General features: G+C 34.4%; 1 protein-coding gene across 1 annotated transcript in view; it reads right to left on the bottom strand.

The window, feature by feature from the left end:
• Positions 1 to 13,884, bottom strand: part of LOC135223046 (exoskeleton protein RP43-like) — a 35,073-nt gene extending 21,189 nt beyond the window's left edge. The window contains exon 1 of the mRNA XM_064261555.1: positions 13,734 to 13,884. Coding sequence (XP_064117625.1) covers positions 13,734 to 13,884 — 151 coding nt within the window. The remainder of the gene's footprint in view (positions 1 to 13,733) is intronic.
• Positions 13,885 to 27,305: the final 13,421 nt, after the last annotated feature.

Genomic DNA, 27,305 nt, shown 5'->3' with positions numbered 1-27,305 from the left:
GAACGGAGGTACAGTAAAAGGAATGAAAATGGTTGCAGCTAAATCTCGTAAATTTCGTAATGTAAGAAGATACTCTCCAAATTTAATGGCAACTGGAGGATTCCTTTTTGGTTCTGTTGGGGTTGCAAAGAACGTTTTCTTTAAGCATTTGAAAGGAGGAAAACGTACAATTTTATGGTATTCTAAAATAATTACAATATATACAATACGGCTTTTTAAATACAGCAAAATCTCTCTCTCTCTCTCAGTGTATTAAAGAAGCCGTAACGTCCGTTAGCCATCAGCTGACAATACCATAAAGTTTAATATATGACATTTTGGATGTCAAACGAGGCACAGAGGTAAAATAAAGCGATCCAAAAAATAACGGAAATGAAAGTCCAAGGAACTAGGTAGGTAAAGGTGGAACTGGGAGAAAACCCGGCAGTTTCACCAAGAAGTAACTGACACTGGCGTTGAAAACAAGACTGAGGAAAGGAAGGGGGAAAGGAGGTAAAGTAAAGTCGAGGGCTATAAAGTGGCTGCAGCTAGGGGCCGGAGGGACGCTGCCATACTCTTTGGCAATGCTTACAATGCACAACAAAAGGAGCACTGACGTCACCACCCACCTACGAGTATACCTTAAAATGTTGCGTTCTCGTTCTCTATGATATAAAAGGAAAACGTACTTTGCAGACTCAACTGTTAAGTAATCTTTATTTACAGTTATTCTTTATCACAATCGTATATGGAGATTTCTTTATTACATTTACAAGCAGACCACATAGAATTTAAAACGAGGCGTCTTTTCAAGAACACTACGATTTCATTAACTTTGCATTCATGATTCTTGTGACATGAACTCAAAAGAATTATTATGGGTCAACAATACCGGTAATTATCTTACGATAGAAGTAAAATTCGTTTCTGCCACAATAAACGTGCGACTTAGGGGGATATATATATATATATATATATATATATATATATTATATATATATATATATATATATATATATATATATCTCACTGTACCAATATGAACGTCTGTTTTAGGGGACTGAGAATCGGGTGATTCCAGACGTGGGTGGGGGGGGGGGGGGGAGAAGAGGTGGGGGGGAGGTTGACAGGAATGACCAAATAACCCAATAAAGGAATTGATTGACTGATTTCTATGGTTGTTACAACTGGCATCACAACACCCAGGTTATTGACGCCGATCCAATAAAGGGGAAAAAGGTTAGATAACACAGATTGAATGAATTGGATGCAAATGTTCTGATTAAAAGTGGAATTCCGAACGATATCTGTCAACAAATGGTTTTAAGCTTCCAACGGGTAACTGTATCGTCTTGGCGGGTTATAATGCCAATGAGTATGAAAACAAATTAAGCACTATATATAACAGCTCCTTCTATAACACCCAAGTTGAGCAAATTAATCACCATAACAGCTCCATCTGTAAGAAATGCAAATTTCACTCACTGATTCCTGCTAAAATAATTAAGAAATGCAGTGATTTAAACGAGAGAGAGAGAGAGAGAGAGAGAGAGAGAGAGAGAGAGAGAGAGTTAAATGTTTGCATTTTGGAACGAAATAAAAACCAGGACGTTCTCTTGATCTTCAGTAAGGCAAACGCAGACCTTGGGGAACGTTTTTACTAAAAGTAATAAAGTAATAAATAAACCAAGGACGAATTAAAACTATAAACGGCTATGTGCTTATGATTATGCTAAGATGATTCATATTGATTACTCGATTCCTAGAATACCAAGACTTTTGATAAAAATGTTTATAAATGTTTGCAACCATAATAAAAATAGAAATCCACACTAACAGAAACGAATATCTACAATTAACAATGCAATCATATCTTATAACATGCTTTTGAATTTGTACTTATTCATTTGAGGATTTTGCTATGAATTTGTAATCATCTCATTCACCAGAATACTCATATGAAAAGCTGCAGAACTTAAAATAAACATACCAAAGTGATTCAATCTAAGTTATAAGCCCAGTTTATTAAGGTATAATGATACAGATTGGATAGATTCTTGTGCTCATCCATTTGCTCTTAGGAAGACATAACCACTTCACGCAATTCGTTACGATTTAACTGAACTTGAATGACGTACACAAGGTTTCTTTGCTCTATATCACTCACACAATTCCAGTCTCTAAACCTGGAATGGGTTTGTCTTCGAGGGTCTCGTAAATAATTTAGACCGGTACACACGTATCAACCGACACGTCATTAAAAAAAAAGAAAAAAAAAAGAAGAAAAAATATCAGTGCTTATAAAATACGTCTCCTATAGATCCTAAACCAACTTCTACGAGTAACTAAGAGTCTTCTGATTGTTGTATGTTGAAGATTTACTCCCGACAAGATGTTTTCTGGAACACAAAATAATCTCATGGTGGCTATTCTTAATATGAAGTTCACAATCAAGGTTGCGAGGTCACTGACCTTTTTTAGTAAATCGTGTATGCCCGAAACGAATGCCACATCTCTTATATTTTCAATACTTGAGGCAAAACTTTAAGTTGTGATCGGACAAACAGACGGACGTCCTTCCATCATGCAATCTCTACATGTTTACCTATTCACTAAGCTTGACTGAGATCATTTCAACCGAGTAGGAGTTTCGATGCCGTGTTAAGTGTGACAGACAAACTAACAGACTGCAGACGGACAAATGGGAAGGAAAACTACATTCCCCTCAACTTCGTCAGCAGGAGTTTAATAAATGATCCTGATTTTTATTTCTAAGGAAATACACCGAAACCTTTATGTAACTCAGAGCCTACCTAAAAATGAAGAACGTGTGATAACCGGTAAAATAAGTCTTTTTGTTTTTAAGAAATGTATTGAGACATCAGTAAATATATACATCAGCGAATATAAAGTACAGAATACCAGCCTAACGGATATTTATTACATCTAAAAGTTCAATGGGATCCGTTATTGAAAAGTCACGTGATTTCAACTTCCTCAATAAAAAACAGACACAATAATAATGGAACGGTAATGGACTTCACGCTCTTCAGTCATACTGAATAAAAATAAAAATCTGACGGGTATTTATCTCTTTGGTCAAGTAACTGTGCACTAATAGCCATTCTGTTCTTGATCTAATATACTCGTAGATTGCCAATACAATAATCGCCAAAAACGATTAGCAATAACCTCACATCGCCCGAAAGACTGCATTGCTGGTGCATGAGCGGCAAATAACACTTTAATATTTCATACAGTTTAGAGTTTATAAGGCATGATCCGACCTCCAGCTTACTCGGGGCGCGTGCAAAAATCTACGGTCAAATAGAGCGTTGTTTCACCTACGATAATCAAAATGAATACGCTATACTTTTTTTTAGAAATAATATGTCTGTAATGTTTAACATGCACATTATATATCTTAAATTTTCATTCTAATAAATAAATCATAAATATCTTATCCTTAAATTCCTGTATCTTTAACTCAACGCGAAACAACTTTTTCGGACCTTTCTAGGCTTTCCTATCCCTCCCAAAACAACAGCAACAACAACAACAACAACAAAGTACTTTGAACGCTTACTCCCCGAGTAAGCGAATTTTTTTACGCATGGTTCCGTTAAGGTTAAAGAGTTTAATATTATTCTTTCAAACTGACTATACTTAGGATACACAAAACACGAAGAATTATAAGAACATTCTAATAAATCGAATCACTACTAATTTGTTGGATAAAGCTCATGTCCTTCTCAAGAAATTACAACTTATAAAATAGGGGCATAAATGAGTAATCTACAGTCCAGCAAAATGAAGGAAAAAAATATGACATTTATACCTAAGCGTATCACAATTGCTAACCATCCGAAAATAGAAAGGTGGCAATGAGAGAGAATTCGCTTAACTTTCGGTAAAAAAAAAAAAAAAGCTTTGGGTGTAAAATGTTTGTTGCGATGGCAAATACAGACACACTCAAGATACTAATATGAAACCCACACTTATATTTAAGCATTATGATATTATAAGCACCTAAAGTGTTAAGAAATCTCTAACTTCCAATGTATGGATGGATAAAGAAATGTATGTACCCATGCCGGAAGCCAAAGAAAGAAAACAAAATGGAGAATGTTAATTCATTTAAGGTTGAATATTATATCCCTTGTATCTTTAGAGGCCCTGCTCTGTGGAGGAACAGTTTTCTTGGCCACAATGAAAATTTACTTTTATATAGAACTTCTTAAAAATACTTGCAATTAAACCCTTTTTCGGATAAAATGCTTTTCGAAACAATAACTTACATTTAAATATTTCATTTGCATCTTTACTTATTTTTTAATTTACTAATTTATCTGTTTCTCACAACTGATTTCCTCTTTCTGCGTTTTCCATTACATTCTGTTACTTTCGAATGCGTACCATACTCTTTGGAGGCTTGAATTTCAAGTCAATGGCCCCTGTGAGCTTGTTCTATGTGAATAAGGTTAATCTTCTGAATAATAATAATAATAATGATAATACAAGTAACATGCGGCAGAAAAAAAATATTATTTGTATTCTGCAGAAGCTCTCAAGATCGCCTTCTGCATCGCACGAAACTGAATGCTTATCTTTCAAAGCCATCGAGCGAATGATTCACTTTTACCCAGAGTGACAAAGGCAGAGAATAAAAATAAAAAGGCGCCAAATACTGACCGAGTCACATCCGAAGGTACAACATAACCAACCACACAAGCGTTTCCTTTATGTACGTGGAAACTGCTCCTTTCCGCTCTTGGTAGGAGACGTTAAAAATAAACGAAAATAATGCTGCAGAATTTTGAGGAGTTTGGCATACATACATCCACAAGCCTTTCACATCACGTTGGATTTCGGTGGCGAGAAGTGGAACAGAGAAATTTGAGAGGTCATTTGATTCTACTGCAGTTTTTTTAAAAACATTATATAGTTGATCCCGTTACTCTTCGAGGTAATGTAGGTTTCTATTTCGCCTCGACATTTCGGGTGAGTGAAAATAAATATATAAAATAATTTTGACATTGGGTTCTTCAACGCGTTGTTGGTGGATATAATTGTATGACCTTTATATAAACGAAATGCAGTATTCGCATTCTTACGTAAAATGACCGAGATTTTTCTATATAAAAGAATACTTGGCTTTATCAAAATGATCCTTGGTATAAAAAAGATGAAAGAAAACCTCAAAGAAAGTCGTTTGATAAAACCGAATTCATTTAATAAATCAGAATCTTTCACAGCAATATGTAGGTTAAAACGACAATGGTTAAAAAGACAACGTCAAGACGACAAGAAAAAGCTGAATAAAAATAATGTGACCTTTCAACTATTCAGAAACAATGAATTTTTTCACTTTTCGTGCAAAAAGAGAGCTCTGTTTCTTAGATGAAAACTAGCTAATTCTTTAAAAGGCTGATTCAAAGATAAAATATTACAAAACAAAAAATATTAAAAATTACCTTGAATAAAATATATCCTTCAGAAGGCGTTACGAGGTGACAATAAATTCTGTGTGTCTGTGTGCATAAGCGAGAGAGAGAGAGAGAGAGAGAGAGAGAGAGAGAGAGAGAGAGAGAGAGAGAGGTGCATCCCGTTTCAAAACGATCCCAGGAAATCTTGTATAGGCAGTGGGTAACATAGTCTAAGTTGAGTAAGGTACTCATCTCACCGAGCAATTAACCGTAACATATTTTCGCAATCGTATTTCATCGCAGGCCAGATGCCGCTGGCCTCCCAACTTCTGCCAATGAACGCGAATTGCTTAAAATGAATTATGAGATAAAAGCCTTCTCCGATTAGATCATTACAGCTCAGCTTCCTGCAAAAGATGCAGTAGCCCAGATCTTTACGTGTCCTGATTGTCTTTGTCAATAAAGGCGGCGGTTCCGTCTGAATAGGGAATGGTGGCTTGTGGCAGCTGCTGCTGACCTCTGTAAAGGAACATGAAATTTTGTCCGCAGCTCTGAAAAGGAAATTGTGAGTGAAAAAAGTTTTAAAGACGTAACAAGAAGGAAACCTCAAAGCAGTTGCACTATGACACAATTGCTAGAAAAGGGTGGAAAGTTGGGTTGAGTTGAATGTACAATTTAAGCCAAAGGGCAAACACCGAGACCTATGAGGTCATTCAGCGCTGAAATGGACATTAAGAGTAAAAGTTTTGAAAGGTGTAACAGGAGGAAAACCTCAAAGCAGTTGCACTATGAATCAAGTGTTAGGAGAGGGTCGAAAGGAGGATAGAAGAAAGCGACTAAGAAGGGAGGTACAGTAAAAGGAACGAAAGCGATTGCAGCTAGGGGCCGAAGGCATTCTGCAAAGAACCTTAAGTAACAATGCCTATAGTGCACCGGATGAGGTTCACTGACGGCACTGGCCCCCTACGTACGGGGAAGGGTGGAAGATAAGATGGAAGAAAGATAATTTGAACGGAGGTAAAGCAAAAGGAATGAAAGGGGCTGCAGCTAGAGGCCGAAGGGACGCTGCACGGAACCTTTAGTTATGCCTCTAGTACACGGTATGTTGCTTGTTTGTATGGTGTTTTTACGTTGCTTGGAACCAGTGGTTATTCAGCAACGGGACCAACGGCTTTACGTGACTTCCGAACCACGTCGAGAGTGAACTCCTATCACCAGAAGTACACATCCCTCGATGGGAGCTATTCATCTTGGCAATATTTGCAACAAATATGCAACAAATTATTCTACGTGTTTTGATTCTTATGAATATACCGACACTTGTTAACAACAGACAGGCAAGTTATGGAGGCTTAAGCTTCCACCGTTTGCTTTGATTATGAAAATAAGGAAATAAGAAAACACACGAATAGAATATAGCTGTCTTTTTCTTCTTTAATTGTTGATAACAAGCAAATATTAGTGATACATAACCAAATCCCATCTTAATGTTTTCACGGCAGGGAATATAAACAAGTCATTTAGTTACCCACAACATGGAAACAATATCAAAGTTTACGTCACTGAGCCAAGTGGAAATAAATCGAATATATTACTGCTAAAGATGAAAATTGGGGAGAAATGGATTAAAATAAGTTTATTAGGTTATACAATGAAAATTGGCGGGACTTATTTAAAAAAATTTTTTTAAACAATAAAAACCGAAAATACCCCCAAAAATAAGACGTTTTTTTCATCCGTCAAAGATCAGTGTCAAGTGACACAAGACGAGCTCCTTGATAAATTTCACAAAAATGAGTCATGACACACAATCCCCCCCTCCCCCCTCCCCAATCATCAACCAGATGCCACCAACACATGGCCTTACAAAAATAGTTAACGACCTCGGTCGAACCATCCGTTCTGAACATTCTTCTGACTGACAAAAACACAGGTCGTTTCAAAGGAAATAAATAAAATGTCACCCAGACGTGAAAAAAAAAAAAAAAATCTGCAAAGACTTGCTCACGGGGTTTCTTGGACTTTTTTTGATAGTTTATTTTGAGGAAAGCAATATATACACTAAGAAACTAAAACCTCGAGTTTTATATATATATATATATATATATATATATATATATATATATATATATATATATATATATATATACATATATATATATATATATATATATATATATATATATATATATATATATATATATATATATATATATTCTCCGCGCGCTTAAATAATCTATGCATACACTTGGAGACCTCACAGATCAATTTCCATTTCGTCTACCTAGGCGTGCGCGTGCGTATGTACGTATGAGAAGCGCTCCCATTCTTAATTATAACATAAGCACAGTTACTGAGCGACTCGTTAGTGAAACACTGGCACTCATCAAACATAAGCTAATGAATGGGTGTCTGCCATACCTTCGTGGGAAGTACAGACCATAATGTCCATTTCCCGCACAGCGATCATGTAATGAGCGACCCTCTGACCCACTTCAAATACGAGCGTAAAAGAGGAACCACGAAATTGACTACTTGCATCTTAGGCGTTCAATGGGTTGCCCTGTAAAAATGGAGTTGAAACCGCTATATCTTGAAGAAAGATCTGTCTATGCTTTTGTTGAGCGTTATTTTTTACCCTTTTCATCTCTGATTTAAATAACTGTTCTAAAAATTTAAATTATTTTCATCAATTTAAGGTTAGAGGGCAACCATTATGTATTTACGGAAATACAAGAACTTGCAATAATTACGCTAACATGAATTCATAATAAATATTTCTTTAAATAAATTTCCATCATTTTTGTTAACCGTCACCTTTTTACCACATTATGCAATGATTGTTTGTTTGTTTGTATGTTGTTTTAACGTTGCATGGAACCAGTGGTTATTCAGCAACGGGACCAACGGCTTTACGTGACTTCCGAACCACGTCGAGAGTGAAATTCTATCACCAGAAATACACATCTCTCACCCCTCAGATGAATGCCCAAGAATCGTACTCGCGGCCAACGAGGTGGCAAGCCAACACCATACCGACCACGCCACTAAGGCGCTTACATGATGCAATGAAGATATACTAAATATTTTCTCAAATATAATCCTCCATTCAACTTCCTTCTTGCTACAGGAGTTTGCAGGAACGAATATATCACTCATGACGATTTTAATCCCAAACATGTATAATTTTGGATGTTATATGTGAATAAATGAGCATTATGTGTACTACAAACGGATACACACGTACTACAGGAGGCAACATGAGTACGGTATGTATGAGTATAAATATAAGCAAATACAAAACTACAAATATACTGATACACATAGATATACACACAGAAAGGGAAAAATTTCCAAGTTAAAAGACTCATTCGTAAAATATCAAAGATACCTTTAAATACCGAGTGCTAATTTCACGGCTATGCTTTCAATTTATGATTCCAACGTCTTACTGAAAATTTAGGAATAAGATGTATTTTGTTTGGTTCGGAGAGGATCAAGTATGAAGTAATCTTTAGAGCTCATTCGACAAAAAAAAGTGTTAATAAGTGAATTTTTATTTTATATCAAGCTGTTAATTATAGGGTGGATTATTTTAGATTCAAAACAAATGCGAGGAACTCAAAAGATGTAACATTAAGTAAAGCTGGTTCACTTAAGGTAGATTCTTGGATGAGCCCTATTCTTACGAGAGTTTGTTTGGCGGCCGCTGATTGGCTGGTACCGGGAGGTAGGCAGCTCCCAGCCAATCAGCGGCCGCCAAACTAACGTCTCGTAGGCATAGGGCTCATCCAAGGATCTACCTTAAGTGAACCAGTTATAGTCAATATGAGTGGGCAAGGTTTGAAATCGGAAATAAGTACTCACTATTACAATCATTTCATCATATGACAAGTTCCTCGTTGGACGAGCGGTTTTCGCTCTCGGCTACCCATCCGGTGGTCCGAAGTTCGATTCTCGGCTCGGCCAACGCGGTAACAGAGGAATTTATTTCTGATGATAGAAATTCATTTCTCGATATAATGTTGTTCGGATCCCACATTAAGCTGTAGGTCCCGTTGCTAGGTGACCAATTGGTTCTTAGCCACGTAAAAATATCTAATCCTTCGGGCCAGCCATAGGAGAGTTGTTCATCAGCTCAGTGGTCTGGTAAAACTAAGATATACTTAAATTTTCATCATATGACAATGCATAATGGGCAAAAACAGAAAAATGTTATGGTTTCATAAATAACGTTCTCTTTCAGTTACAACTTTGTTATTGCTTTAATGTTTTACAAAATCTGACGATGTTTACCATCATTATATTCAAAACATTTCTTGATTGTTTCATGTATGGAAAAAATGCTGTACCTTGTTCGCAAAATATTGATTTTCTTTACGGAACATAATTCCTTACTTCATCACGAGACGGAGGGGAAATACTGCAGTACTCGATTAATCTAAATAACCAATAGAAAACGCTTGTCCTATATCCATTTTTATCCTATTTTCTGATGACAATTATTCATTAGTGTCACTAATTTATCAATCGGCTCTCATAGTCAAGGTGGGCTGATATCGATCTCAAGTACAGAACCTGAATTAGACAGGTGTATTTACAGCCTACTTGTATCAATCTCTCTCTCTCTCTCTCTCTCTCTCTCTCTCTCTCTCTCTCTCTCTCTCTCGGTGGCCGGGTGGTGGGTCAGTCTATCATGGTTTCTGCACCAGCCAATGGTTCGAAATATGGCTAACACAGAGATCCTGATCATTCATAATTCCCCTTGAATGTAAACTGTTACCCACGCTTCATATTTGCGAATATAAAATATCCACGCGTGTTTAAGTGACACAGACATTTATATATATATAATATATATATATATATATATAATATATATATATGATATATATCTATATATTTATATATATTATATAATTATATATATACATATATATACATATATATATATTATATATATAATAATATATATTTATACTATACTCATATAATATTTTTTTTTTATATATATATATATATATATATATTCTAATAATATATGCATGTGTGTGTGTGTGAATGTATTTATTATATAACATACTATATACATAAATATATTCATGTCATTTGTAAATATACATTATATATACACATATATATTAACGATTGTCGTTTTGGAGCTTTTTCTTTGTCCCGGGATTCCGGGATTAAATGAGTCCTAATCCCGGGCTCCCGGGAATTCATGGGATTTTTAATTATCTAAAATTGCATATTACAACTAGTGCTTAACATTACTATATATGCAGAAATATTACTGTAGACTGACTGTCTTATTAATTCCACCTAGTGTTTAAATTCCAGCATACACTTTGTTCCTCAACAAAGCCTAAAATCTACATGGACAATATATGCATAAAGATCAATCGATATGAATTTAGATTTGAGTAGGTAAGTAATATATATGCCCATATACGTGTATATATATATATATATATATATATATATATATATATATATATATATATATATATATATATATATATATTATATATATATATATATATATATATATATATATTATGACTGCTTCGCGTGATTACTGTCCCAAATATACAAAATAAAGCATTAGGTAAACAGTAAAACTGTTTCCACATGATAAAAGGGGAATATGTTCTTCTTGAAAAATCTGCAAACTTGTACATGATTACTTTGTCACAGTGCTATATCCCTGTCCTCTATAGATTTAGCTACTGCGATAAACTGGTAACAATGGAACAGACGCTTTATCTTCCCTCCACGGATTATTTGACAGGACTATCATGCAAAAGTGTTGCAACTTTCAATTTTGCTACTAGCAAGATGCTGTTGAAGGGAAAATACAATTCACTGAAAATAAAAAGTATTTTACATAAATATCAAAACAGTGACATAATCTAGACATCTATCATTATTTTTTTAATTAATTTTATCCCGGGATTTCACGGGATGTGCAACAATATCCCGGGATTATTAAACATTGAAACAAACCCTATTATATGTGTGTGTGAATAAGGGCTTGTTTCTGAACGGGTACCCGGAGACTTCATTATACAAGCATCAATCGTTTTGAATACCATCTAGCATTACAAAGTTACCCTTCCATGTACTGATCAGACCCAACGTTGCTCAACATGGTTGTCAAGCGATCCCCGGTGTAGAGAGAGAGAGAGAGAGAGAGAGAGAGAGAGAGAGAGAGAGAGAGAGAGAGAGAGAGAGAGAGAGAGAGAGAGTCTTCTTTTTTGGCATAAAAATGCTTGGGAAAATTTACTCACCTTTCTTAGTTCCGGGAAAGGAATCGAGGTTAAACGGAGTGTACCAGGAAATCTTTACTTCAGTCAGTTCAACAAAAAACTCCGGAGAGTTTGCGATTATTCAGCTCGACAAAACAAATAGCAACGGAAGCCTTGTGTATCTTCAGAGATTTTCCGATTTGCTCAAATCTTTCATTTTTCTTATTGTCTTCATTTTTTTTTTGCTAATTTAAAGTCATGGTTACACGAAGTCAGAATGAAGAAGATATATTGGTCTTCTTGAACTTTCAAAAACAATTTCAAATTTTTTTTTTTACTGGTTGAAAATAATCGAAGACCACCTCTCGAGACAAGAACTTAACAAGAGTCCGTATTTATTTTGTGCTTGGGAATTCTGACTTACACAATAGGGCAATTTACACTCGCCTGTCAGGTGTTCGTCGACAACTTCCGTCACCTTTTTTCTATTCTATTTACGAAAACGAAAATGAATTAGGATATGGTTCCTTTTCCGTGCCTATTCAAGTTAATTTCCCTCCATGGTAAAAGACATGAAAGATTTCTTTTATTAAACGAAATTAGTTATCGAATTGTCCTGTTAATGAAGACGATATCAATTTTTTCGTGTATTTCAGTATACCTCTATGCATCTTCCTTGTTGTAGCTTTGCACGGAAAATAAATCTCGTTTATAAACTCTATATTTTTTCTAATAATTTCATATATATATATATATATATATATATCTATATATAATATATATTATATATATAGTTATATATATATTTCGGTATAATGACTTCCACCATTATCAAGAAGTGATAAGGGTCGAAGTTAGTCCACCGAAATATAGTCCTTAGCTTTAAACCAGAGTGTTATAATGGGTCTTTTATACTGGAGACGTATCCTGTTTTAACAGAAGAATTTATTTACAATTATATATATATATATATATATATATATATATATATATATATATATATATATATATATATATATATAATACAAAGAAAATAATAGAAATACATTCTAATCGATTATTCGAAAACTCCTGAGGTTCATTCCTCTGTGCAAAGGAAATACTTCACCTATTACGTAACTGTACCGAATTTCTTTCCCTGTCTCACAGAGAGAGAGAGAGAGAGAGAGAGAGAGAGAGAGAGAGAGAGAGAGTCACACACAATGACATTAGGTGATGCCACAATAACGGTGCTGACTTTGGAATGAACTTCGCAGACGCCTCCCACGCCAAGAGATAAAAGGCCTTCATTGACCTACTGAGAGGAGGAGGAGGAGGAGAGAGGAGGAGGAGGAGAAAGGAGGCACCTGACAAACTAAACTCTTCGCCGGATTTATTTGATACTGTTCCTCAAGCACGTCCGATGCTCCGTTACCGGAATCACATTTTCTGCTGTCAAGTTGCGGACAGCATCAGCTAATTGGGTTACCTTTGAGGACCATTCTGTCAGGGTAAAAATGGAGTGTTCGATCCTACTTTTCATCCATTAAAAATTACCGGTTGAGTATATATCTCAGTGTTTTTCCTTCCTTCGCTGTTTAACACCCAGCTGAATATATATCTCAATGCTTTTCCTTCCTTCTCCGTCTAACACCCAGTTCAAAAAATATCTCAATGTTTTTCCTTCCTTCTCTGTCTAACACCCAGTTGAATAAATGCCTTAATGTTTTTCCTTCCTTCTCCGTCTAACACCTAAGGCTAAAAATCGGTCCTACTAGAAAAATCACCTTTAAGTCTATAAAGAGACGATATCCATCTCTGACTTGAAAAATTAGGTGGAAGAATGTTAAATTTACCGTTCGAAAATGGAAGTCTTTTCTCTGGCCACCGATACTTTAGGCATCTCCTAAATGCTTCTCATTAATATGCATGACTCTGCATATTAATAAGTTGATCCACATACTAGCCACCTCGTAACATACCTAGAAAACAACCGCGATTCTCGGCGTTTTGCAAGGCCCTATTCGAACTCCCAACTGACGGCTACCGTAAAATCTCTGAGAGCTCACCGTGGAATTCAAATCGCTCATTTACTCACATGGGCTTCTAAACTGTAAGGCAGAGCAGACGCCCTCTTCAACAATCCGATCACTCGTCCGAAGAGCACCTCGACAAACAAAGACAGGAGTTGAGAACAATCGACAACGGTACAGGTTCAAAACATGTTGACTCTGGGCACGGACACCCATCCGGAGATGGTGCTCTAGACTGAGGAGGAGTGCTCACTTAATAGAATTTAGGCCAAGAGCCAAGCACTGGGACCTGTGAGGTCAGTCAGCACTGAACCGGAAATTGACGGTAAAAGGTTTTGAAAGGTGTGACATGAGAAAAACCTCGCAATTGCACCATGACTCCATTGGAGGAAACAGAATATGAAAGGTGGAAGTGTAGAGAAAAGAAAGGTGGTTGCAACTATATATATATATATATATATATATATATATATATATATATATATATATATATATATATATATATATATATATATGCGTGTGCGTACTATATATATTTATGAGAGTAGAGAGAGAGAGAGAGAGAGACGAGAGAGAGAGAGAGAAGAGTAGAGAGAGAGAGAGAGAAATTCACTAATGCCCTCACTTGCATCAAGAACCCTGTAAATGTACATATTTCCTCCAAGAAGTAGCTTCCCCTAATACAAGATGGCTCTAGAGGAAAATTAAGACAGGTCCCTGTCACGACTCACCCTCCAACAGCTAACTAAATGAAAAATTGCCTGTAGTTCATAAAGTTTCATACGCAGATCGTTGAATACACCTACAGGTCCTGCACCACATCTATTTCCATTGGGACCTTTCCATTCAACACTTCTCCCACCCTGTCAGACCTTATGTTTTTGAGATCTTCTTCCTCCCAAGGCTTCGGAATCAGACGCAATTTTAACACATCCTGATTCTTTTTTTCATAACGGGGCAATCTGTCACTATCAACGTCTCTGTCATGGCTCTACATTTCTCAATACTTCAGCATTCCTTACTCCAAAGACTGTATATGAATCAAAGGGTAACTGTTTGCATTCGACAAAACAATTCAATCTTCCAAGGATAAATTCGGCACAAAGTTAAATAAATTCGGCACAAAGTTAAAAAAAAAAACATTTACATGGTAATTACTAAGATATCTTCAGCACAAAGTTAACGCTAAAAAACAAAAAAAAATCTTGGTACAGCACAAAAAATTAATTAAGAATAGTTAAAAATAAAAATAAATAAAAATGAATCTAAATAAATATAAATCTAAATAAATTACTTAAAAATGAATAAAATGAACAAATGTGCAAAATATACAAATATAGTAAATAAAAAATAAATGAAAATCGAAATGAACTAAAAGAAATATATAAAAAATAAAACTGAAAATGGAAATTCTTAAAAAAATAAATATAAAAACATCAAATAGATAAAGAATAAATTCAGCACAGAGGTAGCAAAAACAAAATTTTTAGCATTCAATGTTGAGGTTAACCCCCTCCCCCTAACCCCCGCACAACAAAAAGGTATAGTGTACAAGCAGAACAACAATCTAAGATTGTACAAGCTGACTTTATACAGCTATCTCTGTGGCCTCAGTAAGATATCTGTAGAACAATGTTAAGGCTATAAAAAAAATTGTATAACACAAGCAGAACAACATTCTCTCGAAGATCCAAGAGGCTCGCTTACAATTCTCCCTGCAGGCTAAGTAAGATCTCTGCAGAACAATGGCGAGGCTACAAAAATAAAATAAATATATAAATAAAAGAAAGAAAGAAAGAAAAAATGCTATAGCACAAGCAGAACAACGATCTCTCTAAGATTATACAAGCTCAATTACAGTTCACTCTGTGGCCTAACAACCCCAAAAGACGAGCAATCTTGATGGCTACGAGATACTCGTCTCATAGTCATCAGCGATTTCCTTGTCATTACACCTAAGCGCTCGTGGATTGCTGAAGTTTACTTATTCGTTCACTTATTCGTAAGTGAAAAAATCTTGAGAAAGTAGGTTTGTGTCAAAACTATTATGTATACTGTATATGTACCTCAAAACGTTACACCAATTCCGTACTAAATGGCTACAGTATTTTTACATTTGTATATACGGCGATAATATTCTATATGAACTTCTGTCAACACAGATAGGGGGTTTCCCAATTGCTGAAAATAGAAGACAAACGCAGACACAGCGAGTTTCCGGTAATCATTTTTTTTTATCTTGCTCACGGGAACGGAACACTCAGATAATTCAAGTTAATTAGATCCATATAACGGCAAACGGTGCATTCCACTGAAAAAATTGCGAATAATATATGGCAGTTCGTAGATCTCATCTTCTAAATGAAAACGGTTCTTATTCTGCTTGTTTATCAAATGAAATATCATATATTTGATATGTGTGGATGACATCTAAACGAAAACTTACAGACTTTAAAATATACTCCTATTATCTTGGCCTTTCAAGGAATGAGCTTTTGGGCATCAGCTGTGCTGCTTTCTGCCTTTTACTTTTCATCCACTCCCTTTGTCTTTTCCTACCTAAGCTCTCCAACTCCTTTAACATTCCCCAACTCCAATTTTCACCTTTCACTGAAGGGGGCAGGCGAGTTTATGAGAGTATAGAGACACATTAATAATAATCTAGATTATTATACGTACGATCATACGCATTACTCACTTTCATTACGTAAAAGTAGACGGCATGAATTTAATAACCAAGCTTATCATTACTCTTTGAAGTAATACTAGATGGTCACACTACGTTAAAAACAATTCTTCATACTGCTTCCATGTGATGTAGGACACCAGAACAGTATCCTTTATTAATATACGGACAAACATTGTTACCATATCATAGGCGAAGCAGGATGACGTCATAAGCGTTGAAACGATGGAAGTAGATCTGGCAACAAACAGTGGTACCAGATGAGGATGTATGCCATTGTTTTTACTCTGCTTAAAAGGCAAAGACCGGCAGACCATTGTTACTTGGTAACAATGCTTGTTCGTCAGACATTGTTCGACAGTGTGGACACACCTTCAAGGTGAGTTAGTCCCACCTACTGGACTGCTCATCAAGAGTCACGCCACGCCACTGTCACCTTAATGAGCAGTCCAGTAGGCGGGGCTGACAAGAATTTGGGAGGAGTTGGTGATGAGTCTTACACAGGCAGCGTGAGGTAAAGCCTAGTGTAAACACACCTTTAGACTTGGATCTGTCTATGTTAAGTTGGATCTTGACCAGTGCTTCCCAACGTGGGGTGGATGCACCACAGGGGGTAATTTGATTTTTAAAGGGGTGGGGCCTATTCGAGAATGTTTAAACCAATTTAATGGCCTTTTAGGCTTCCTCCATGTGAATATAAGAATTATAGTATATCACCACAGGGGCCATCAGGATTTTAGGATTTTAATGGTGATTATGTTGGGCATGAGAGTAAAATAAACAAAAAAAATAAAAAAACCCGTTGGGAAGCACTTATATAGACAATACATCATTTTGTGCCTTGTATTAGTTGCTGCAATCCTGAAAATTGCACAAAAACAAACTCTTCATCTCACGTCTATGAACAGTCTAATACCGTTTATAAAATCATCTGACGTCAACGAACAGTCTAATACCGTTTATAAAGTCATCTCACGTCTATGAACAGTCTAATACCGTTTATAAAGTCACCTAACGTTTATGAACAGTCTAATACCGTTTATAAAGTCACCTCACGTCTATGAACAGTCTAATACCATTTATAAAGTCACCTCACGTCTATGAACATTCTAATAACGTTTATTACGTCAATTCACGTCTATGAACAGTCTAATACCGTTTATAAAGTCATCTAACATCTATGAACAGTATAATACTGTTTTTAAGGTCATATAACGTCTATGAACAGTCTAATACCGTTTATAAAGTCACATGACGTCTATGAACAGTCTAATACCGTTTATAAAGTCATCTAACGTCTATGAACAGTCTATTACCGTTTATTAAGTCAATTCACGTCTATGAACAGTCTAATACCATTTATAAAGTCACCTGACGTCTATGAACAGTCTAATACCGTTTATAAAGTCACCAGACGTCTATGAACAGTCTAATACCGTTTATTAAGTCAATTCACGTCTATGAACAGTCTAATACCGTTTATAAAGTCAGCTAACATCTATGAACATTATAATGCCGTTTTTAGAGTCATCTAACGTCTATGAACAGTTTAATACCGTTTATTAAGTCACCTCACGTCTATGAACAGTCTAATACCGTTTATTAAGTCACCTCACGTCTATGAACAGTCTAATACCGTTTAATAAGTCAATTCACGTCTATGAACAGTCTAATACCGTTTATGAAGTCATCTAACATCTATGAACAGTATAATACCGTTTTTAGAGTCATCTAACGTCTATGAACAGTGTAATACCGTTTATTAAGTCACCTCACGTCTATGAACAGTGTAATACCGTTTATTAAGTCACCTCACGTCTATGAACAGTCTAATACCGTTTATTAAGTCAATTCACGTCTATGAACAGTCTATTGCCGTTTATAAAGTCATCTAATATCTATGAACAGTATAATACCGTTTAATAAGTCACCTCACGTCTATGAACAGTCTAATAGCGTTTATAAATTTACCTGATGTCTATGAACAGTCTAATTCCGTTTATAAAGTCATCTAACGTCTATGAACAGTCTAATACCGTTTATAAAAGTCATTCACACGTATATGAAACAGTCTAATAATGTTTATAAAGTGATTCTAAACGTCTATAACAGTTCTCAATACCGTTTTTATAAAGTTACCTTACGTCTATGAACAGTCTACTGCCGTTTATAAAGTCATCTACCGTCTATGAACAGTCTAATACCGTTTATAAAGTCCTCTAGCGTCTATGAACAGTCTAATACCGTTTATAAAGTCATCTAACGTCTATGAACAGTCTAATACCGTTTATAAAGTCATCTAACGTCTATGAACAGTCTAATACCGTTTATATAGTCATCTACCGTCTATGAACAGTCTAATACCGTTTAAAAAGTCGCCTCATGTCTATGAACAGTTTAATACCGTTTATAAAGTTATCTGACGTCTATGAACAGTCTAATACCGTTTATAAAGTCACCTGACGCCTATGAACAGTCTAATACCGTTTATAAAGTCATCTAACGTCTATAAACAGTCTAATACCGTTTATAAAGTCATCTAACGTCTATGAACAGTCTAATACCGTTTATAAAGTCATCTAATGTCTATGAACAGTCTAATACCGTTTATAAAGTCACCTGACGCCTATGAGCAGTCTAATACCGTTTATAAAGTCATCTAACGTCTATGAACAGTCTAATACTGTTTATAAAAGCATCTAACGTCTATGAACAGTCTAATACCATTTATAAAGTCTTTGTGAACAGTCTAATACCGTTTATAAAGTCTATATGAACAGTCTAATACCGTTTATAAAGTCTACATGAACAGTCTAATACCATTTATAAAGTCTATATGAACAGTCTAATACCGTTCATAAAGTGTATATGAATAGTCTAATACCGTTTATAAAGTCTATATGAACACTCTAATACCGTTTATAAAGTCTATATGAACACTCTAATACCGTTTCTAAAGTCTACATGAATAGTCTAATACCGTTTATAAAGTCTATATGAACAGTCTAATACCATTTATAAAGTCTATATGAACAGTCTAATACCGTTTATAAAGTCTATATGAACAGTCTAATACTTTTGTAAAATTAAATTCTAAAATATTAACTGTCAAATACCGTTTAATTAAAGTCTATATGACATAAGTCTATACCGTTTATAAAGTTTCTAAATTTTTATAAACAGTCTAATACCGTCTTTATAAAGTTCTAATATAACAGTCTAATACCGTTTATAAAGTTTATATTGAACAAGTTTATTAAAGATATCAAAATCCATAAAAAAAATTTCTAATACCGTTAATAAAGTTTCTATATGAAACAGTCTAATACCGTCCTAATAAAGTTCTATAAAAATTGAATAGTTCTATACCGTATTAAAAAGTGTTTATAAAATATGAACAGTCTAATACTACGTAAATAAAGTCTTATGAACGTCTAATAACCGTTTTAAAATAAAAATCTATATTTTAAAAACCCAGTCTAATACCGATCATAAAGTCTAAATATGAACAGTCAATACCGTTTATAAAGTCTACCAAGAACCAGCTGTATACCGATAAATAGTCCCATATTGAACACTAATACCGTATAAAATCTATACAGGTCTATACGTATAAATCTAATGAACAGTCCCTTAATACCGTTTTAATTAGTCAATACCATGACAAGTCCTTATAAACCATTAATATAAACCGATGTATATGAACAGTCTAATACCGTTTATCAAAGTCTATATGAACTTCTAATACCATTTATAAAGTCTTATGACCAGTCTAATATGTTCATAAAATCATATATAACAGTCCTAAATACCGTTTATAAAGTCTATAGGAATATTCCTAATACGCTTATAAAGTCTACATGAACGTCTAATACCGTTTATAAGTCTTATGAACAGTCTAATAACCGTTTTATAAAGTCTATTTAACAGTAAATCGTTTACAAAAATCTATAAAAACGTCTAAATAACCGTTATAAAGTCTATATGAACAGTCTAATACCGTTTATAAAGTCTATATGAACAGTCTAATACCGTTTATAAAGTCTATATGAACACTTTAATACCGTTTATAAAGTCTATATGAACAATCTAATACCATTAATAAAGTCTATATGAAAAGTCTAATACCGTTTATAAAGTCTATATGAACAGTCTAATACGTTTATAAAATCTATATGAACAGTCTAATACCGTTTATAAAGTCTATATGAACAGTCTAATACCGTTTATAAAGTCTATATGAACAGTCTAATACGTTTATAAAATCTATATAAACAGTCTAATACCGTTTATAAAGTCTATATGAACAGTCTAATACCGTTTATATAGTCTATATGAACAGTCTAATATGTTTATAAAATCTAGTATAACGTCTAATACCTTTAAAAGTCTATGAACAGTCTAATACCTGATTTATAAAGTCTATATGAATAGGTAATACCGTTTATTAAAGTTCTATATGAACAGTAATACCTATAGTTCTATATGAACAGTTTTAATTACCGTTTATAAAGTCTATATAAACAAGTCTAATATTTATAAAGTCTATATGAATAGTCCTAATACCGTTTATAAAGTCTATATACGTTTATAAACATTTAATAAAGTCTATATAAACATTTAATTACCGTTTATAAAGTCTATGAACGTTTAAATACCGTTTATAAAGTCTATACATAACAGTATAATTACCTATTAAAGGTCTATATTGACAGTTTAATACCATTAAAAGTTCTATTCCAGAACAGTCTATACCGTATTAAAGGTCTATATAACAGTTCCTAATCCACCATTTATAAAGTCTACATGAATAGTCTAATACCGTTTTATAAAGCTATGAACAGTAATACCGGTTTAATTAGTTATTAATGAACAGTCTAATAACCGTATAAAGTCTATATGAACAGTTCTAATATGTTTATAAATCAAAATATATAAACATCTAATACCGTTTATAAAAGTTCTAATATAAATCGGTCTATTGAACTAAACCGTTTATAAAGTCAAATCCAGTCAATGAACATGTTTAATACCAGTTTAATAAAGTCTATCCGAACGTTTCATACCGTTATAAAGTCTATATGAACAGTATAATACCGTTTATAAAGTCTATTAACAGTTTCTAATCCGTTCTTACAAAAGTCTACTACAGTCTTAATACCGTTTATTAAGTCTATAATGAAACTCTAATGACATGTCTAATCCCGTTTATAAAGCTATTATGAAACCATTTATAAACCTTTTAAATAAAGGTCTATATGAACAGTCTAATACTTTTATAAAGTTTCTTAATAAATGAACAGTCTAATATACTTTAATAAACAGTCTAATACCGTTTATAAAGTCTATATGAACAGTTCTATAACCGTATAAAGTCTAACATGAACCAGTTTCTTATACCGTATAAAATACTACATAAAGACAGTCTAATACCGTTTATAAAGTTCTAATTGAACCAGTCTAATCCGACATCTTATTAAAACCCAGTCTAATACCGTTTATAAAGTCTTAAATGAACCACTGTAATACGTTTAAAGTTCTACATGAACAGTCTATATCGTTTAATTAAAGTCTACATTTGTCTATATGAACAGTAATACGTATAAAATCCTTTATATGAAACCAGTTTCTAATACGTTTATAAATTCTATATAAACAGTCTAATACGGATTTTAAAAATCTAATATAAACAGTCCAATACCCGTATTAAAGTTCTATATGAACAAGTCTAATACCGTTTATAAAGTCTATTAACAGATCTAATACGTTTAATAAATCTAATATCCATTCTTTATAAAGTTTCTATACAAGTCTAATATGTCTATATAACGTTTTAATACCATCATAAACAGTCTACGTATTAAAAGTCCAAAATTTAATAAAGTCTAATATAAAAAATTTCTAATACCTTTTTAAAGTCTATATTAAAACTTTCTAATACCCGTTTTATAAAACTATAGAACCGTTTCTAATACGTTTTAATGTCTATATGAACATCTAATACCGTTTATAAAATCTAATATAAGTCCTAAATAACCGTTTATTAAAATTAAATGAACATCTATAAAAGTATTTATAAAGTCTATATGAACAGTTAAATACGTTTATAAACGTCTAATATAACAGTCCTTTATAAACGGTTTATGAAAGAATCTTTACATGAAGTCTAATACCGTTCTAAAAATTTATAACAGAACCAGTCTACAGAACGTTTCTAAAATCCTTTATTAATCATGAAACAGTATAATACCGTTTAAAATAAAGTCTATATTTGAAAGGTCTAATGACCCGTTTTATAAAATCCAAATATAAATTAAGTCTAATCCGTTTATAAAATCTATATGGACAGTCTAATCCGTTTATAAAGTCTATTGAAGTCTAATGTTTAAAATCCGTTTTATAAATAGGTTCTACGGTTTAATTAAAATTCTAATATAAGTCTTAATATGAAAGTCTATATGAACAGTCTAATACCATTTTAAAAGTCTATTGAACGTCTAATAACCGTTTATAAAGTCTATGTGAACACTTAATAACCGTTTTTAATCTTATTATGAATAGTCTAATCCGTTTATAAATAATTGAATCTATAATAACACTAATAACGTTTTATTAAAGATTCTATCATGAATGGTTCTAATTACCGTTTATAGCAGTGATTCCCAACCATTACATACCTTCAAGGAAGCCCTTAAACAAATTTTCATATCCTAGGGAACCTTTATATACAGGCTCTCTCTCTCTCTCTCTCTCTCTCTCTATATATATATATATATATATATATATATATATATATATATATATATATATATATATATTTGTGTGTGTGTGTGTGTGTATAAATTACTTAACATAAATAATATGATATCTACCACTGCTATTCGAGCTGTGTAAATTCAGATCCGCGTCATTTGCAATACATATTTATTTCAAGACTTTTTGCGGAACCCCTGATGATGGAATGAGGAACCCCAAGGTACCACGGAACCCTGGTTGGGAATCGCTGATTTATAGAATCATCTGACGTCTATGAACTGTCTAATACCGTTTATAAAGTCTACTATATGAACAGTCTAATACCATTTATAGAGTCATCTCACGTCTATGAACAATCTAATACCGTTTACAAAGTCATCTCACGTCACACACTTGATCTTCGCTACATCAGCTGTACAAAATGACACTCTTGACCCAAATTCTAATTATAGACTGACAAGAGAAATCAGGGTTGCAACTGCCATCCGTCCGCAGGTCATAATCCTCTGTGACCTCTGGACAATTTGAATCTGTCTCTCTGTTCATAAAAACATATTCCAGATCATCTGGGTAGGTAATCTCTTCAATTTTCACGGACCGAAATAAGGGCTTCGCGTGATGTCTTTGTTGCCTGGCCACACCTATTTGCGCTTCTCCACCCGTTATTGTTTTTTTTTTTTTTTCTTCTCTCATTCTTATTCTTTTTTTTATTCATGACTTCCAACTGTCCCCTTTTTCCTTATCTCCCTTTGTTCTTTTTTTTTTCATCGCGTTCTCAAGTGAATCATTGTTGCAGGTTATTTTTTTTTGTAATGGAATTGCATTTTACCCGAACACTTACTTATACGATATCGGTTCCAGAAAATGAATGCCACATTATTTGTGAGGTCCTTTGTCCTCAGTGTCTGTTGTACCGATACTATACATTTTCATCAAGGAAATGATTAAACATAAATACTTTCGAAAAAATGAGAGTCTTGCAGCTTGGTTGATCGAATTCTCAACCTTCACTTTTGTGCCTTCGAAAGTATAACTGTGATTTGGTGTAATGCAAATATTTTTCAATAATTATTATTAACCATTAGTTTTCCTATAATAATGAAGGAACTTATATAAGTAAGTACTAGAAATATGAAAAGGATATGGTCCACTGAAGTTTTAGAACGGCTGAAAGAGTCTGACGTTATTTTTAGGAAATCTGTAAGAAAAAAAACCATGAGTCAGGTCCAAGCACGAACGTGCTTGCAGTGACCAACTCTTAATCTTTCTGAGGCGTTGACTAAACGCACGCGTTATTGAAAGTCTTCTCACTTATTATTTTTGAATTACCATCAATCCTAACTTAAGTACAAGCATTACCTCACCTGCTGAATCGGTGTTTTGTATAAAATACTTTGGTTTTTACTTCAAGAGAGGAAAAGATGATTAGTACTGAGTTATCACTGAAAACTATAACCATCTCAGTTATTTGGGTTGAGTCAAGTGGTCCACAGCTGGCCTCATGTTACATTAACACCCTCGAGGCGTAAGAGCTGCTTATCTACACCGACCACCTACATTATAGACATGAAGGATTTCAACCCGGTAGGGCATCAATTTCCTCATGGTTAAATCCTGTATCCGGCTTCCTTCCTCAAGCACCATTAAATAACGAGAAAAATGATTACTTTATTACCTCTAGAATTTACTCTCTAAATAACCCTTAACATTTAATCTTAGACTCTGCATTTGTGATCACCTACAGAAACTACATAAAGTCAACCGTCACCATCCTCACACACCCACCCTTGCAATATGAAACCCCTAAGTTAAGTATATCTTAGTTTTACCAGACCACTGAGCTGATTAACAGCTCTCCTATATAGGGCTGGCCCGAGGATTAGATATTTTTACATGGCTAGGAACCAATTGGTCACCTAGCAACGGGATCTACAGCTTATTGTGGGATCCGAACCACATTATATCGAGAAATGAATTTCTATCACCAGAAATAAATTCCTCTGATTCCGCGTTGGCCGAGCCGGGAATCGAACTTTGGACCACCGGATTGGTAGCCGAGCGCGAAACGCCTATCCAGAAACCTTCCGGGCTACACAAAGAGATATGACGAATCGACCATCGGAAATTCACCATGACAATTCTGAGAACAAACAGTCACACAGTCAATGCAGCAGCCCCCGAGAAACAGAACAATAGTTGTGGTTGGAGGGAGATCTTTATGGTCATCGGGGTTCGCCCGAGCGAAAAGGACTTACGACGAGATGACGTCACGGCGCTCGCAGGAGTGCGTGCTGCAACCCGCATCAAAGTAGATGGCAGTCTTTCTGTTTTTCACCGATTTACGTTTACCGCCCTTACTCGCCCTCAGTATTTCTGGAAGTTCGATCTAGAAATTGAACAACCTCTTTTTTCTGTTTTTTTATTCCTACTGCGAAGATTTCACTGTTATAACAAGCAACTAATGAATATTACGCAAATGTAAATGTACAGGATATTAATATATGTTAGTGATATAAAATTTGTGTATCATTATTCTATTTGTGTAATAAAAGTCCCTAATTACAGAATAAGTTTTATTACTACGTAAAAGATAAAGCAAAGATTTTCCAACACCTGAACGGTGTTCCCAATGTCTGTTTTTATCTTTTACATAATGATTAATACAATTTACTATATAATTGTGAATTGAATTGAATATACAGTTTAGGTCAAAAGCCAAGCGCTGGGACCCATGGAGTCATTCACGACGCTGAAACGGAAATTGACAGTAAATAGGTCTTCAAGGTGTAACAGGAGGAAAACCTCAAAGCAGTTGAACTATGAATCAAGTGTTATGAAAGGGTGGAGAGTGAAAGGGAAGAAAGATAATATGAATGGAGGTATAGTAAAAGAAATGAAAGAGGTTGCAGCGAGGGGCCGTAGAAGGTACACTGGGCACTATACCCCTACGAGGACTATATAATTGTGGATTTTTATAATACCACTGTTTTTCACGAGATTGTGAATTTCTTAGCATTATTCAAATATTATTACCTTTAGCTTAGAGTCTTAGCTTTTACTCAAAATTGCAATATCAGAAAAAAGATAACTTGCTGTTTACTGTTGGAGACAACCTAGACACCATGAGGCTTTATCTCTGGTGTGTCTCCTAAAGGCGAAATAACATCCTACAATGCTAGAGTACCATTTCATTTCACTATGTTACTCCTAAACATTAAAAACACCTTATCAAAAATATCATGTTGGCTCAATGAGCCGAACTCAGTCTTGCAAATCAGCGATAAACCAAATGTCAGTAAGATAGTTTGCACAGAACAGAGTTATTCTTCATTTCAAGACATCCTGACAACTATACTGTGGTGTTTTTGTATGGTAACACTGCGTCCCGGGCTTTAGATTGTTACATTCAGCTTACATTCAACGATTATAATAATATCCTATTTCGAATATTAACGGTGAAATTCGCATACAGTAAATTATTAAAAAACTTTTCAGTTGCAAATGTACACCCAGATATCCTTTTATTTACCTAAAACTTACACATAGCTATCTAAAGCCCGGGACGCAGTGTTATCATACGCAAATACCACAGGCAGGTGGACATATGGAAAAAAAATAGAGTATAGTTAAAAAATGAATGATTTATTCATACTGCACAAGACTACGTGTCTGCAAAAGGGGACGAATCAGGAATCCTTTATTATCTTTAGAAGGAGTAACGTAAGTTTCATCATCTACAAAGCAAATCACCATAATATTCCTTCGGCAACATAGAACTGAATTCAATAAAGAAAACCACCATAATATCCTTCAGCAACAAAGAATTTAATAAAAAAACGGTTATTCAATAACAATTCATCAGAACAATCATCAAGCCAGCTTCGACACAAGATAACCTACAACATGACAATACAATAAACGTGAACATCTACCTACACTCAGCATCACAGCAAAAATGTTATATGTACCAGTTTCTTCATCAACAGAATGGCTATAAGAAAAGAAGTCTTAAAACAATAATCTAAAAACATAAACTTTCTAATGTGGCTAATTTGCAAATATCTGAATTCTCTGATACTCAGATGTCGCTGAGTGAAGTGTATCTGAGCATGCAATCTTTTTACCTAAGTGCTTTCGCCACCGTCAGTTTTTTATGCCCTTTTCCTGTTCCATTCAGCCGTATAGCTACAACAAT

This window comes from Macrobrachium nipponense, chromosome 8 (assembly GCF_015104395.2).
Source record: "Macrobrachium nipponense isolate FS-2020 chromosome 8, ASM1510439v2, whole genome shotgun sequence".
In the NCBI taxonomy this organism is placed as follows: domain Eukaryota; kingdom Metazoa; phylum Arthropoda; class Malacostraca; order Decapoda; family Palaemonidae; genus Macrobrachium; species Macrobrachium nipponense.
The sequence above is the reverse complement of the archived record's forward strand: the minus strand, read 5'-3'. Positions and strand labels throughout refer to the sequence as shown.